Source organism: Nicotiana tomentosiformis, chromosome 1, assembly GCF_000390325.3.
Source record: "Nicotiana tomentosiformis chromosome 1, ASM39032v3, whole genome shotgun sequence".
NCBI classification, from domain to species: Eukaryota; Viridiplantae; Streptophyta; class Magnoliopsida; order Solanales; family Solanaceae; genus Nicotiana; species Nicotiana tomentosiformis.
Genome location: NC_090812.1, coordinates 61352474 through 61368320, shown reverse-complemented (window position 1 = coordinate 61368320; position 15847 = coordinate 61352474). Strand labels below are relative to the sequence as shown.

The following is a 15847-nucleotide window of genomic DNA, read 5'->3' as shown; positions in this document are numbered from 1 at the left end:
CGAAAAATGGTCTGAGACCCCTCCCACTGTCCTCACAAAGGTCTTCGCTCCCTCATACATATCTTTAATCACCCTAATGTAGGACACAGGTACCCCTCTAGCCTCCAAACATCTCCACAGAACCTCCCTCGGCACTTTATCGTAAGCCTTTTCTAAATCGATGAACACCATATGCAAGTCCCTCTCCCTCTCCCTATATTGTTCCATCAATCTCCTAACAAGGCGAACGGCTTCCGTAGTCGAACGCCCTAGCACAAACCCAAACTGGTTCTTGGAAATAGACACCCTTAGCTCCACCACCCTCTCCTACACCTTCATAGTGTGACTAAGCAGCTTAATACCCCGATAGTTGTTGCAATTTTGGATATCACCCTTATTCTTGTACACACGAACCATCGTGCTCCATCTCCACTCTTCAGGCATCTTTTTTGTCCTAAAAATGACATTAAATAACCTAGTAAGCCACTCCAAACCCGCCCTGCCTACACTCTTACAAAAATCCATCAGGATGTCATCTGGCCTGGTCGCTCTGTCCCTACTCATCTTACGCATAGCCCCCACAACCTCCTCACCTCTAAACCGCATGCAATACTCAAAGTCACAACGACTCTTGGAGGATCCCAAATCACCCAGAACAATGTCTCTGTTCCCATCCTCATTCAAGAGACTATGGAAGTAAGTCTGCCATCTCCGAAGGATATGCGCCTAATCCAACAAAACTCTACCTTCTTCGTCCTTGATGCACTTCACTTGGTCCAAGTCACGGGCCTTTCTCTCTCTCACCTTGGCTAGCCTAAACAACCTTTTATCCCCGCCTTTATTGTCAAATTCTTTATATAAACGACTAAATGTTGTAGTCTTAACCGCTAACTTCACCTCCTTCCTAGCCAACTTATATTGTTTCCTATTCGATCTCTTTTACCTCCTTGTCAATGCTTTCTACTAGCTTCAGATACGCCGCTTTCTTGATGTTCACCTTTCTTTAGACCTCTCCATTCCATCACCAGTCTCTACCATTATAACCCTTCGAGACCCCTAAGACCTCACTGGTAGCTTCTTTAATGCACTACGCCGTCGTGGTCCACATCAGGCTTGCATCCCCACTACTCCTCCAAGCTCTCATAGTCAACAACTTAACCCCTAACTCCTGCGCTTTGTCTTTAGTCAAGGCTTCCCATTTGATCCTAGGTTGACCATACACCGCCCTCTTCCTCTTCTTCCTCCTGATCTCAAGGTCCATGACCAGGAGCCTATGAAAGGTCGTAAGGTTCTCACTTGGGATGACCTTGAAATCCGTGCAAAAACCTTTATCGGACCTCCTGCAGAGAAGATAGTCAATCTGGGTCTTGGCCATCGAGCTCCGGAATGTGACCAAGTGTTCCATCTTCTTCGGTAAATTCGAGTTTGCTATCACCAAATCAAATGCTCTAGCAAAATCTAGCATTGAAGTTCCCCCTCCAATTTTATCTCCAAAACCGAAACCACTATGTACATTATCATAGCCCCCAGATGTCGCTCCAATGTGGCCGTTGAAATCTCCTCCAATAAAAAGCTTATCAGTGTGCGGTATACCCCGTACTATTTCATCCAAATCCTCCCAAAAATGGCTCTTGACTTCCTCATCCAAGCCTGCCTGGGGGTACGTACGCACCGATTATGTTCAAAGTAAATCCACCAACAACTAACTTAATACTCATCAGCTTGTCGCTCACTCTCCTAACCTCTACTACTAAATCCCGGAGGTCCTTATCAACAAAAATACCAACCCCGTTCCTGCCCTCTTGCTCCCAAAAAACCATAGTTTAAACTCGTCCACATCCCGCGCCCTATCACCTACCCATCTAGTCTCATGTACATAAGCTATATTAATCTTCCTCTTCCAGAGAATCTTCCAGATAAATTTAGCAGAAAAAATAAATTATTTATCTGTTTCGGTTCCTATTTCATTTGATCATTTTGCTCAGTCACTCAAATTTCATTAGTTATATCTTCAGAAAAGTTTTGATAAAAAAAGAGCTGTGAACAAACCAAATTAACATTTTTTCGAGTACATAGAAGTCGTAATTGTTATATCTAAGTTTCAATGATGACAAGTATACAAAACTAATACCTATCTACTTACAAGTGTACAAAACTAATACCTATTTACTCTCTTGACTGTAGAGAACAAGGCATCAACCGAAGGGCATGATGCAAGCTATCAAAAAGGCATAAACTCAAATAAAACAAAGATCAAGAAGGAAGGACAAAAGAAACGGGAGACAAGTTGGGTGGGAAACACATCATAGAGGGAAACAATTGGAAGTGGTGCTTCTTGTATTCAAGCACTACTTGATTATTTAATCCACCCCACCAACTGGAAACCATTTGACATATGCTCATCTCTTCAAGAAAAGTATGAAGCATCTCGGCATGGAAACGGCATGGTACAGAGCACTCCATGATTTAACAAATTCCAGCCCATCTCTCTTGAAGAAATCAGAGACACCATGCTCTAATCTAACACCCATCTCTCTTGAAAGAATCAAGACACCTTGCTGGAATCAGACACAAACACGCAATGATACTTTCCTATAAGGTCACTGGCAAACTCAAGGGATAAAAGTGTGCAACTACAAACACTGTCTTATAAGCCTCTCTAAGTTTAAGTACAAACACTGTATTCTTAAGTCTACAAGTGTCATAAAAGATAGAAAGAGTTAGAACACAAAAGAGAGTGTGTCAACATCCAGAAATCATTATTGCTAAACATCGTTGGTGGTGAACGAGCCAAAACCATCACTGTTGTAATTCTTTGTCAAAGATCTAAAAAGAACACTTGTGACCCAAGGGAAACTGGACGTAAGTACCACACCGGTACTGAACCAGAATAAAAACTGTTGTGTCTTATGTTGCCATCAAATTCATTGCATTCATCTCTATCTTATCTGTGTACTGCACGAAAGCTAGTCTACTAAGTGAAAACTTAGTCAACTAACAAATTAATAGTCCACAATTTACCCCCCTCCCCCCTTGTACTTTCAATTGGTAACAGAGCTTGGCTCACAAACTTTGCTTAACAGCTAGTGAGAAAAAGTTCATGGGATCAAACACAGTCGTCGGTGCATTATTTCAAGAAGGAACCTCTTAAGTAGGACCTCCATACTTCAACGGACAACAATTTTCTCATTGGAAAGTTCGCATGGAAACATACACTATGTCATATGATATCAAAGTTTGGCATGTTATAAAAAAGGAAAATTTTCCAATTCCACCAAAGATAGATTAAAATGATCAAATCATTGTATCAACTGATCCACTTGACTTGGATGATTACACTGATGAACAAGATGTTGTTATAACTGTGAATGCCAAAGCAAAAAATCTACTGTATAATGCCATCAGTGGAGAAGAGTATGAAAAGATTTCAAGCTGTGAAACTGCCAAGGAAATATGGGATAAATTGAAAATCACATATGAGGGAACCAACAAGGTAAAAGAAACAAGGATCAATCTTCTAGTTCGTAACTATGAGCTATTTCAAATGAAGGATGGAGAATCAGTGGAGGAAATGTTCTCCAGGTTCAGCAAAATCCTTGGAGATCTAAAATCCTTTGGTAGACTAATAAAAACGGAGAACAAGTCAGGAAAATCCTCAGAAGCCTACCCATAATCTGGCAGCCCAAAGTCATTGCTCTGGAATGTCAAGACCTTGACAAAATATCCTATGATGATCTTAGAAGTGATTTAATTGCCTTTGAGAAAACTCACTTGGACAAGCAAATTCAACAAGAAAAGAAGAAAGCATTAGCTTTTAAAGCGACTGTCGCTGAACCAGAAAATGAAAAAGAAGAGGAAGAAGGAGAACGGGATGAAAACATAGCCATGCTTTCTCAAGTTGTAGCTAGCATGATGAGGAAGAATAGATTCAGCAGAAGAGGGAAATCAAACTTCAGAAGAGGAAGGGCAAACAATGAAAATGATAAAAATAATGGAAGATGCTATGAATGTGGAAAATATGGGCACATTCAAGCTGATTATCCCATACTGAAGACAAAACTCAGTAGCAACTTTCAAAAGAAGAAGTCTTTTGGAGGATGAAGAAGAATCTGGCCTTGAAGAAATTGCAAATATGTGTTTCATGGCCATAAAAGAAGATAGCAATGAGAACTCAGGTGAACTCGGTCTTATGGCAGACAAGGGAACTCGTGAGGTACGTCTTCCTACTTGTCCTAACTGTTGTGAACTTTAAGAATTTGTTAATATTGCTCTTGCAGATATTGAACGAGTTCTAAATGAACTCAGAAAAATCTAAAGAGAAAAAAATGGTTGGGCCTTGAAGCTGGAAGTGTGTGAAATTGAACGTGACATGCTTCAAGAGGAAATAAATAAACTTTAACTTCAATTGAATGGATTACAAAAATCCACTAGTCATAGTTCTGTCAAGTCAAATTCGACCACTCTTTTTAACTATTTGATTAAAACTAGAAACCTTCAAGCATGCTCCTATTATGGTAAAAATGGTCACAACACTAACCAATGCAGTAACAGAATCAGAGAAGAAAAAGGCTCTGAAAATCCCAATAAACCGTCGTGTTTTTATTATGGAAAACGTGGTCACACTTCTAACCATTGTAGGTTTAAGGACAACAGGAGATGGGTCTGGCGACCTAAATCCTCTAGTCAAGCTAATACTCAGAAATCTAACCATTTAAGACCCAAGCAAGCTTGGGTACCTAAAAATAAGTAATCTTATTTTTTGCAGGAACACCGCAAGAAGAATCGAAAAGGAAAATGTTATCATGACAGCGCATGTTTCAGACATATGACTGGTGACAAATAATTATTCAAAACAGTCACCAAACTAGATGGAGGAACAGTTACCTTCGGAGATAAATCAAAAGAAAATGTGATTGGAGTGGGAAAAGTTCCCCTTAGCTTAACATGCGATGTGGACGAAATATACCTAGTTGATGAACTCGGTTACAATCTTCTCAGTATCAGTCAACTATGTGACAATGGTTATGAGGTTCGTTTTAAGAAACATGGCTGGTTTATAGAAGACAAATCAGGTAAAGTCATTCTTTCAGGTAACAGAGACAAAAATGTCTAAACCATCAGTAATATAGATAGTCTTGGAAATCAAATTTGTCTTGCTTCTGTGATCGATAACCCTTGGGTTTGGCATAGAAATCTTGGACACGCTAGCATGCATACTATCCAAAAACTCTCTAAACATGATCTTGTCATTGGTCTTCCAAAACTAGATTTTTCAAAAGATCATATTTGTGATGCATGTCAACTAGGAAAACAAACTCTCTCATCTTTCAAAATTAAAAACATTGTTTCTACTACTAAACCACTTCAACTATTGCATATGGATTTGTTTGGTCCAACCAGAAATGCTAGTATAGGTGGTAGAAAATATGCTTTTATTATTGTGGATGATTTTTCTCGATTTACGTCCGTTATTTTTCTAAGTCATAAAGATGAAGCCCTAAGAAATTTTGAAGTTTTCTGTAAGAAGGTCCAACGTGAAAAGGGATACTACATTTCCACTATCAGAAGTGATCACGGAGGAGAATTTAAAAGCAGAGCCTTTGAAAACTTTTACAATGACCAAGGAATCTCTCACAATTTCTCTTTACCAAGATCGCCTCAACAGAATGGAGTGGTAGAACGTAAAAATATAACCTTACAGGACATGGCTAGAACCATGATTGTGGAAAACTCTCTACCTCATCATTTTTGGGCAGAAGCTGTAAGCACTGCATGTCATATTATTAACAGATGTTTAATTCGGCCCATTCTTAAAAAGACTTCATATGAGCTATGGAATAGTAAGAAACCCAACATTAGTTATTTTCATCCTTTTGGATGCAAATGCTTCATTCATAATAATGAAAAGGACAATCTGGGTAAGTTTGATCCAAAAAGTGACGAAGGTATATTCCTTGGATACTCTCCCTCAAGTAGAGCATACAGAGTCTACAATAAAAGAACCTTATACATTGAAAAATCAATTCATGTTGTTTTTGTTTACACTAACCCTCACTCAAGGAATGAAAAACTTCCTGAAGATGAGGAAATTTCTATTGTTCCAAAATCTGTTGTTACAGGAAAGGACTGTCAAGAGGAGTCGACTAGTCAGAAAGATCAGTCAACTGAGGAACATAATGAAGTCCACGAATCTTCTTCAACAGAACAGTCAACTACTGAGGAAAGGGAAACAACCACAACCATCCCAAATGAATGGAAAAGTGAACCTGAATATCCTCACAAATTCATTATTAGAAATCCACATGAAGGAATCACTACCAGAAGATCTCAAAAGCTCAATTCCCACATGACTCTAATTTCTTTACTTGAGCCAAAGAAAGTGGATGAAGCACTAAAAGACGTTCGCTGGGTCAAAGCAATGAATGATGAACTTGATCAATTTGAAAGAAATAAAGTATGGGAACTGGTTCCAAAACCTTCAAATGCTTCTATTGTAGGAACAAAATGGGTTTACAGAAATAAGTTAAACGAACCCGGACTAGTGATGCGAAATAAAGCACGGTTTGTTGCGCAAGGTTATTTTCAGCAAGAGGGAATCGACTATGATGAAACATTCGCACCAGTAGCAAGACTGGAATCTATTCGAATATTACTTGCCTTTTCTGCTCATAAAGGATTCAGACTATTTCAAATGGATGTAAAAAGTGCTTTTCTAAATGGATACATCTCCGAAGAAGTCTATGTAAAGCAAGCTCCTAGTTTTGTAAATGATACTCTCCTAGATCATGTATATAAGCTGACAAAAGCTCTATACAAACTCAAGAAAGCTCCCCGGGCCTGGTATGAAAGATTAAGCTCCTTCCTTCTAAATCAAGGCTTCAAACGAGGTAATATCGATACAATTCTGTTTATTAAGTACTCAAATTCAGGTAATCTTATTACTCAAATTTATGTTGACGATATTATTTTTGGAAGTCCTAACTTTATTTTATGTGAAGAATTTGCTCATTCTATTAAAGGAGAATTCGAAATAAGCATGATAGCAGAGTTAACTTACTTTATTGGACTATAAATCAAATAGTCTCTCAAAGGAATCTTTATCAGTCAAACCAAGTACATCAAAGAACTTATAAAAAGGTTTGGCATGGAAAATGCTAAGCCCATTGGGACTCCAATGAGTCCAACAACTATGCTTGACGAAGATTACCATGGAAAAAGTGTTGATGAAATTATGTACAGAGGAATGATTGGATCCTTATTATATCTCACTGCTAGTCGACCAGATATAATATTTAGCGTGTGTAAATGTGCAAGGTTTCAGCCGGCTCCAAAGGAATTTCATCTTACTATTGTTAAACGCATTATAAGATATCTTATTGGGACCTCTGAATTAGGATTATGGTATGCTCACTCTAAAAATTTTATCTTGAAAGGTTTTTCAGATGCAGATTTTGCAGGTGATAAGATCGACAGGAAAAGTACCAGTGGCACATGCCAACTATTGGAAAATGCACTAGTTTCCTAGCATAGCAAGAAACAAAATTGTGTTGCCTTATAATTAACTGAAGCATAATATTTAGCTTTTGGAAGTTGCTGTACACAAGTTCTTTGGATCATGCATCAACTTCTCGACTATGATTTATCTCTTACCACAACTTCCATATTCTGTGATAATACTAGTGCTATTTGTTTGGCAAAATATTATGTGCATCACTCCAGAGCAAAGCATATAGAAATCAAGCATCATTTTATTTGTGATCATGTTGCTAAAGGTGATATTGCATTAGAATTCATTAGTACTAAATCTCAACTTGCTGATATTTTTACGAAACCTCTTTTAGAAGAAAGATTTTGTCTACTGCGAAAAACGATTGGCATCATGTGTGTTTTATAAAACAAATCTTCTATATACAATTAAAACACTTTACTTTCCTCTTATAAGTGTTAATTTTACTTTGATAAGAGTGTAATTATTACACCTCAATCAGTACCGCCGAAACATCTCCTCAGAAGAGTCACTCCTTTCTGAATTTGTACTCTCCTTCAACCAATGCAACTCTTTAGCCCTCCAAAGTCTAGATAAGAATCCTCCTACTCCCTCTCACTCTTCATCCTCTCCAAAGAAATCTTCACCATGGTGAAAAGAAACCTCTCATCTTCCACCGCTACGAGACGAAGTAGAAGGGTTCGGAAAACCCTCAACCCTGAAGAAACTGTAGATTTGGAATCATCCATCGAGTCAGATCCTCTCAGAACTGACAATGAAAGCAGTAAGTCATCTGAGAATCTTCCCATTAGCCAGAAAAAGCCAGGAAAGTGGAGAGTACTGAATTTGGCCCAGAGGACAAATTAATATTCTATGGACCAAATGAGAAATCAAGGTTTGAGTCCTATAAGTAGAAATCTATGTCTTATGGACGCACTGTAAGTCTCTCGCTTATAAAAAATCTACACTATGATGTGATTGCTGTTTTCAATTTTCAACGTCTTTCCTCTCTATTCGATACTATCGAGAGCTCCGTATATGAATAGCCTGTGAGAATGTTCTATGCAAATTTGTTTGTAAATGATAAAGATGACTTGGAATCCGTGATTTTAGGCACTCGAATTGTTCTCGACTCTTATCAATTTGAGAAGATATTTTCTGCTAAGTTTAATAGGTATGAGTTTTTTGTGCAAAATTCTTAGCCAAAAGACTTTAAAGTTTCCTTAGAAGAAGCAAAAGCTTTTCTGTCTGATAATCCTCCCGACATTGATACCAAAAATCTAAAGTTTGAATACCGGGTTTTGGCCCACATGATAGCCACCACTCTACTTCCTAGAACTGGGTCCCTTAGCACCTTATCCACCAGAGATATCTTTGTTCTCTACTGTCTTGTGAACAATAAAAGACTCAACTGGTTTGTATGGATTCCTCAATACATGCTTGAGAGTATCAGGGATATATCCTCTTCCGCTGCTTGTCTACCCTATGGCCTACTTATTTCACATATTCTTGGAGTTATGAAGGTTGATTTGGCACCTTTCACACCCAAGCACATTATCAGTACCTATGATAAGACAGCCTTCTCTATGATGGGTTACACTTTAAGTGATGATGGATGGGTTAAACACGCCAAAGTTGAGAGTGTCCTAGTACAGATTGAAGCTCCCACAAAACCACCAGAGTCTCAGTCAACTGCCTCTCAAAACTTTCAGCACATTCAGCAATATCTAGACGGTGTAAGACTCATGCTTGTTGAGATGAAAGAACAGGTTAACAAAATTAGAGAAGTCACCAAGAAAACAGGTACAAATGTGGCCAAGCTTAGGATGGATATGGGAGCCACACGGAGACAAGGAACCAGGGCATTCAACTCCATGTCAGAAAAAATAGACAAGCTCGTCAAAGATGTTGAAACTTCCTATGAATCCTTCTGTACCAAAGTGATCAATACCCTCAAATACTTCCTAAGGAGAAATTAAGGCATGATTATGTGTGCTAAAAACAAACTCTTGTGCTTGCTTTTGTTTGAAAGACTTATTTTTGCATCTGTATGTATGAACCATCAATCTATGCCTCTGCTGAAGGCATTACTTATGCTTCCCCAACTAGTATGCATATTATCTGTATATTATTTTGCTATCTAGCGTGCCTATTATCTGAATGCATATTGTTATATACTGGGCTTGCACCTTTATTTTTTTTTTTTATTGATGTCAAGGGGGGAGAAATGTATGGAGAAGTAAATCAATAACTCAGAGGGAGCAGTAATGATTACAACAACTCTAAGGGAAGTATACCTTATTTACTCTCTCTTGGTTGTCATCATCAAAAAGGGGGAAATTATTATATCTAAGTTTCAATGATGACAAGTGTACAAAACTAATACCTATCTTCTTACAAGTTTAGAAAACTAATACCTATTTACTCTCTTGACTGTAGAGAAGAAGGCATCAACCGAAGGGCCTGATGCAAGCTATCAAAAAGGCAGAAACTCAAATCAAACAAAGATTAAGAAGGAAGGACAAAAGAAATGGGAGACAAGTTGGGTGGGAAACACATCATAGTGGAAAATAATTGGAAGTGGTGTTTCTTGTCTTCAAGCATTCCTTAATTATTTAATCCACCCCACAAACTGGAAACCATTTGACATGCTTGTCTCTTCAAGAAAAGTATGAAGTATCTCGGCATGAAAACAATATGGAACCGAGCACTCCATGATTTAACAAAGTCTAGCCCATCTCTCTTGAAGAAATCATAGATACCATGCTCTAATCCAACATCCATCTCTCTTGTAAGAATCAAGACACCTTGCTGGAATTAGATAAAAACACGCAATAATACTTTCCTATAAGGTCACTGGCGAACTCAAGGGAGAAAAGTGCGCAACTACAAACACTGTCTTCTAAGTCTCTCTAAGTCTAAGTACAAACACCGTATTCATGAGTCTACAAGTGTTATAAAAGATAGAAGGGGTTATTACACAAAAGAGAGTTGTGTCAACATCCAGAAATCATTATTGCTAAACATCATTGGTGGTGAACGAGCCAAAACCATCACTGTTGTAATTCTTTGTCAAAGATCTAAAAAGAATCCTTGTGACCCAAGGGAAACTGGACGTAAGTACCACACCGGTACTAAACCGGTATAAAAACTGTTGTGTCTTGTGTTGCCATCAAATTCATTACATTCATCTCTATCTTATCTGTGTACTGCACGAAAGCTAGTTGATTAAGTGAAAACTTAGTCAACTAAGAAATTAATAGTCCACAATTCACCCCTCCCCCTCTTGTACTTTCAGTAATGAAAGCCAAAAAATAAGTTTTCTCGTATAATTATTTAATGTTCGAGTTGGAGAGGGAAAGAAACAGAATACGTGTACAGTATAAAAAGACACACAAGCAATATCAAATCCTACTTTACAAAAGCAAAACAAAGTTAGAAGAATGGAAGAAAGTTATTGTAAGATCTAGAGGAACTAAAAGGATTGAAAAACCAAATCCTACCGTACAACAGGCAAAGCAAATTACAAGAAGAAATAAACCAAGTTCTCGACCTCGTAAGATGAACTAAAAAGATTTACAAATAAAATTGAGAGGAGCAGTGTTCTCCTATTATAGTTAGTACTCGAAACCTTATTCACTTTATATATTAGCAAGTTATATAGTTAATGCAATCCTTTTTTCCTTCTTTTGTTTCTTTTTTAAAATACACACATGTACAAAGTGTGGAACAATTGCTTGTCGAAATTCAGAGAATAAAGGCTTGATGCATAGTAAGGTATTTACTTTATGCTTTAATTATAATCTTAACGATGCATTTTGTTTACAAAAATCAACAAATCTAAAGATTCTCGAGTTTCAGTTACAATCCAGTTGGAAAAATTAAATTTTCGAGAAATCTCATCAACTAAGTTCGTAGAGTTTCATTGAACTTTCGCACATGTACATGAATGGCTAAGCACAACGTTGAAAAGAAATAATTTTTTTCCCCAATTTGTGAACTCAAATCATGGAATCAAATGGAAATAAAAATCACATATCTCACAAGATCCATGAAAATAAGTTCTTCAACATTTTTTCCTGAATTGGACCAAACCAACAAAAACTATATAAGTTTCTCTTCTACACAAGGAAGAAGAGATTAAATCTTACTTTAGCTATGGCAAGAAAGATGAGCAAAGGTAGACAAAAGATTGAAATGACCAAAATGTCAAAAGAAAGCAACCTTCTTGTAACCTTTTCAAAACGTCGTTCTGGACTTTTCAAAAAAGCTAGTGAACTTTGTACACTTTGTGGTGTTGAAATAGCCATTATTGTTTTCTCCCCTGGCCATAAAGTTTTCTCTTTTGGGCATCCTAATGTTGAGTCAATTATCGATCGTTTCCTTACTCGTAATATTCCTAGTAGCACTACTGCAAATTCTTCTTCTACAACTTGTCAACTTGTTGAGGCTCACAGAAATGCAAATGTTCGCGAATTGAATAAGCAGCTCATGGAGATTCTCAATCAATTAGAGTTTGAGAAAAAACGTGAAGTTGAAATTGTGAAAATTAACAAGGCAAAAATAGGGAAGAATTGGTGGGAAAGGCCAGTAAATGAACTTGGACATGCTGAATTGGAACAGTTGAAATTAGGAATGGAGGAACTCAAAAAAAGTGTTACAAAGCAAATGCAGAAAATATTTATTGAGTCATCAAATACTCCTGCATTTTTTCTTGGAGCTTCTTCATCTAATGGAGGCCAAGCTGATGTTAAAAATATCACAGGCCTTGGACTTTCCATGCATACAATTTTTCCCTGATTAACTGAGTTAATCAAGAAATATTACAATTTTAGGTCAAGAGGTTAATCATATCGAGACTTTAAATTAATTTTTTGTTCTAATATACTACTATATTTGAGTAATATCTGAAATGTTTATTTATTATACTATGCAATTTGTAAGACCAGATGTCTAGACAATATGCATATTAATTTAGGCTATTGTCGTGGGTTGGTGTTTTTATCATCCTAAAGTGAATAACGAACAAAGAAGTTTACAGTGATTTCACTCCATGCTTATTCTGCATTGGGCTTAGTTTTTCCCTGAAAATATTGCTCCAGTAATTTTATACCTGTACCAAACATTCAAAGTTGTGTTTGAAAAAAAAAAGGAGAAGGAGAAAAGCTGATAAATTAATTTGACGAGACTAATCAAATAAAGTTGTTGTTGGAGCTTTGTCCCATAAATCTTGAACTATCTCATTATTTTTTCAGGGCATTTTTACTCATTAGGTCACTCAAAAAATATTTATATGTAATTCTATATAAAAAGTGGGATCTGTAATTTTGAAGAGTAAGGTTTCATTGTATAAGGTAAAGGTGACTGACCAATAGTGAATTTTTTTATATTGTCGATGTATTTAAGTAAAATTCTAAATTTCGAACCGTTCGAGGGAGAGAGACATATTTAAAGGATTTAAGTTATACGCACGGGCACTGCAAAGATTTTCTTTCACTTTCAATGAATTTTAATGTAACGACCCGACCGGTTATTTTGAGCTCCAGTGCGTCGTTTGGCGGTTTGAGGCTGTGAGTAGCTTCACTTCATGTTTTGTGACTTGTACGTGTGGTCGGAATTGGATTTCGGAAAGTTCGGAGTTGTTTCGGACAAAAAATTCTCAATTCAGAAGCTTTAAGTTGGAAGACTTGACTAAGGTTTGACTTTTTGAGTAAACGACCTCGGAATCGGGATTTGAAGGTTCCAATAGGTCTTTATGATGATTTCGGACTTGGGCGTATGTTCCGGTTGAGTATCGGGTAGTCCGGGAGCATTTCAACGCTTATTTTGGAAGTCGACATTTAGAAAGTTTTAGAATTTTATAAGTTTGGTTTGACGTGGACTTTTATGTTATCGATGTCGGTTTGGGATTTTGAGCCTTGGAATAGGTTAGTATTGTGATTTATGACTTGTTCGTAAAGTTTGGCGTCATTCCGGAATGTTTAAGTATGAATCGGACGCGTTCGTCGAAGTTTGAATGTTTGGAAGTTGAGAGGAAGGTTTCGATCCTTGATTCATAGTTTTGATATTGTTTGGTGTAATTTGAGGCCTCGAGCAGGTTCGTGTTATGTTTTAGAACTGGTTGGTGTGATTGGATGGGGTCCCGAGGGGGCCTCGGGTGTGATTCGGAGTGGTATCGGACCATTTTTCCTTGTTCTGCAACTACTGGTGCTGGTGTCTGGTTTTGTTTTTCGCGAACGCGAAGGGTCTCACGCATTTACGAAGAAGGATTTTTGGGCTGCTGGGATTTGCTCATCGCGAACGCGACACAGAGGTCGCGAACGCGGAGAAGAGCTAAGGCAACCTACGCCAACGCGACATGGAGGTCGCGAACGCGAAAAAGGCTGGGTGGCTGCGAGGCAAAAGGCCTTCGCGAACGTGAGGGGCGAAGAGCGAATGCTAAGGGAAGGGGCAGTAGGGCCTCGCAAACGCGATCAGGTGGCCGCGAACGCGAAGAAGAGCGGGCCTGGGCAGACTTGATTTTTATACGGGATTTGGTTCATTTCCATCTCATTTTCACTTGGGTGGGAGATTTATGGAGCTCTTCAAGGGGAGATTTTTATCATCTACGGCAAGGTAAGTAATTCCCACATAATGTTAGTTAATTACATGGATTCTACAAGGATTTAAACATGAAATTTTGTAGAAATTGTGGGATTTTGAAGAAAACCTAGAATTTGGTATTTTTAGATTTTTACCACGAAATAGGACATGGAATTAGGAATAAATTATATATTTGAGTTCGTGATATTATGGGTAATGATTATCTTCAAGAATTTTCGAAATTCAGGCACGTGGGTTCGAGAGTTGACTTTGTTGACTTTTTGAGCGGAGTTGAGAATTATTATAAATTGTTAAATTATACGCATTTGGAGTATATTTTGATTGAATTGCACATTATTTGACTAGTTTCGGATCGTTTGGCTTTGAATTGAAGAGTTAGAGAGGCATTGGAGCCGGTTATAAAATTTCGGAGAGAGGTAAGTCTCCTGTCTAACCTTGTGAGGGGAAAGCTACCCTTAGGTGATGTAATTGTTATGTGCTACTAGTTGTGGGTGCTACGTACGCACGAGGTGACGAGAGTCCGTACGTAGCTACAACATCTTTATGTCCGGGTAGACTTAAGATTTTATCATGTAATATTTGAATTATTTGAAATCATTTTTGCTAGCTTAATTAAGTGAATTTATAATTGAAATTTATTTAGGAATATATATTAGGTCGAGCCTTATCACCGGATCTTCAATCTGGCTCGAGTTAAATAGTGATTTTGGACAACACGAGGACGGTTCTTGGCACGTTCGAGGACGAACATATGTTTAGGAAGGGGAGAATGTAATGACCAGACCGGTCATTTTGATCTCCAGTGCATCGTTCGGCGGTTTGAGGATGTGAGTAGCTTCAATTCATATTTTGTGACTTGTACATATAGTCGGAATTGAATTTCGGGAAGTTCGGAGTTGTTGCGGACGGAAAATTCTCAATTCGGAAGCTTTAAGTTGGAAGAGTTGACTAAGGTTTGACTTTTGAGTAAACGACCTCGAAATCGGGATTTGAAGGTTCCAATAGGTCTGTATGATGATTTCGGACTTGGGTGTATGTTCGGGTTGAGTATCGGGTAGTCCAAGAGCATTTCGGCACTTATTTTGGAAATTTGGTACCTTGAATGTTTTAGAATTTCATAAGTTTGATTAGAAGTGGATTTTGATGTTATCGATATCCATTTTGGGATTTCGAGCCTTGGAATAGGTTCGTATTCTGATTTATGACTTGTGCGTAAAGTTTGGCGTCATTCTGGAATGTTTAAGTATGAATCGAATGCGTTCGTCGAAATTTGAATGTTTTAAAGTTGAGAGGAAGGTTTCGATCATCGATTCGTAATTTTGATGATGTTTGGTTTGATTTGAGGCGCCGAGCAGGTTCGTGTTATGCTTTGGGACTGATTGGTGTGATTGGATGGGGTCCTGGGGGTCTCGTGTGTGATTCGGAGTGGTTTCGGACCATTTTTCCTTGATTTGCAACTGCTGGTGTTGGTGCCTAGTTTAGTTCTTCACGAACGCGAAGGGTCTAACACATTCGCGAAGAAGGATTTTTAGGCTGCTGGGATTTGAATACGGAGAAGAGCTGAGGCAACTACGCGAACGTGACATGGAGGTCGCGAACGCAACACGAAGGTCGCGAACGTGAAGAAGGTTGGGTTGCTGCGAGGCAGAAGGCCTTCGCGAACACGAGGGGTGAAGCGCGAACGCGAAGGGCAGGAGCAGCTGGGCATCGTAAATGCGATCAGGTGGTCACGAACGCGAAGAAAAGCGGGCTTCGGCAGAGTTGATTCTTATACGGGAT

The 15847-nt window shown here is 38.2% G+C and overlaps 2 protein-coding genes across 2 annotated transcripts; one reads left to right on the top strand and one right to left on the bottom strand.

The window, feature by feature from the left end:
- Positions 1-1066: 1066 nt before the first annotated feature.
- On the bottom strand, positions 1067-2510 carry LOC104117565 (uncharacterized). The gene is made up of 2 exons (XM_070195977.1): positions 2421-2510; positions 1067-1633 (listed from the first exon to the last, which is right to left on the bottom strand). Exons 1-2 carry the CDS (start codon positions 2508-2510, stop codon positions 1067-1069), a joined length of 657 nt encoding a protein of 218 aa, XP_070052078.1.
- A 9113-nt stretch (positions 2511-11623) lies between these two features.
- LOC104117563 (agamous-like MADS-box protein AGL62) lies at positions 11624-12565 on the top strand. Its single transcript, XM_009628632.4, has one exon. It carries the CDS (start codon positions 11624-11626, stop codon positions 12263-12265), a length of 642 nt encoding a protein of 213 aa, XP_009626927.1. The 3' UTR covers positions 12266-12565.
- The last annotated feature ends 3282 nt before the right edge of the window (positions 12566-15847 follow it).

What these genes read in the sequence shown, in the direction of transcription:
- LOC104117565 (XM_070195977.1), bottom strand. Translation starts at nt 2,510, where the DNA reads ATGGGTGTTAGATTAGAGCATGGTGTCTCTGATTTCTTCAAGAGAGAT. An exon ending in GGAGTGCTCTGTACCATGCC is followed by an intron (nt 1,634 to 2,420) that starts GTTTCCATGCCG and finishes ACGTACCCCCAG; the next exon opens with GCAGGCTTGGATGAGGAAGT.
- LOC104117563 (XM_009628632.4), top strand. Translation starts at nt 11,624, where the DNA reads ATGGCAAGAAAGATGAGCAAAGGTAGACAAAAGATTGAAATGACCAAA.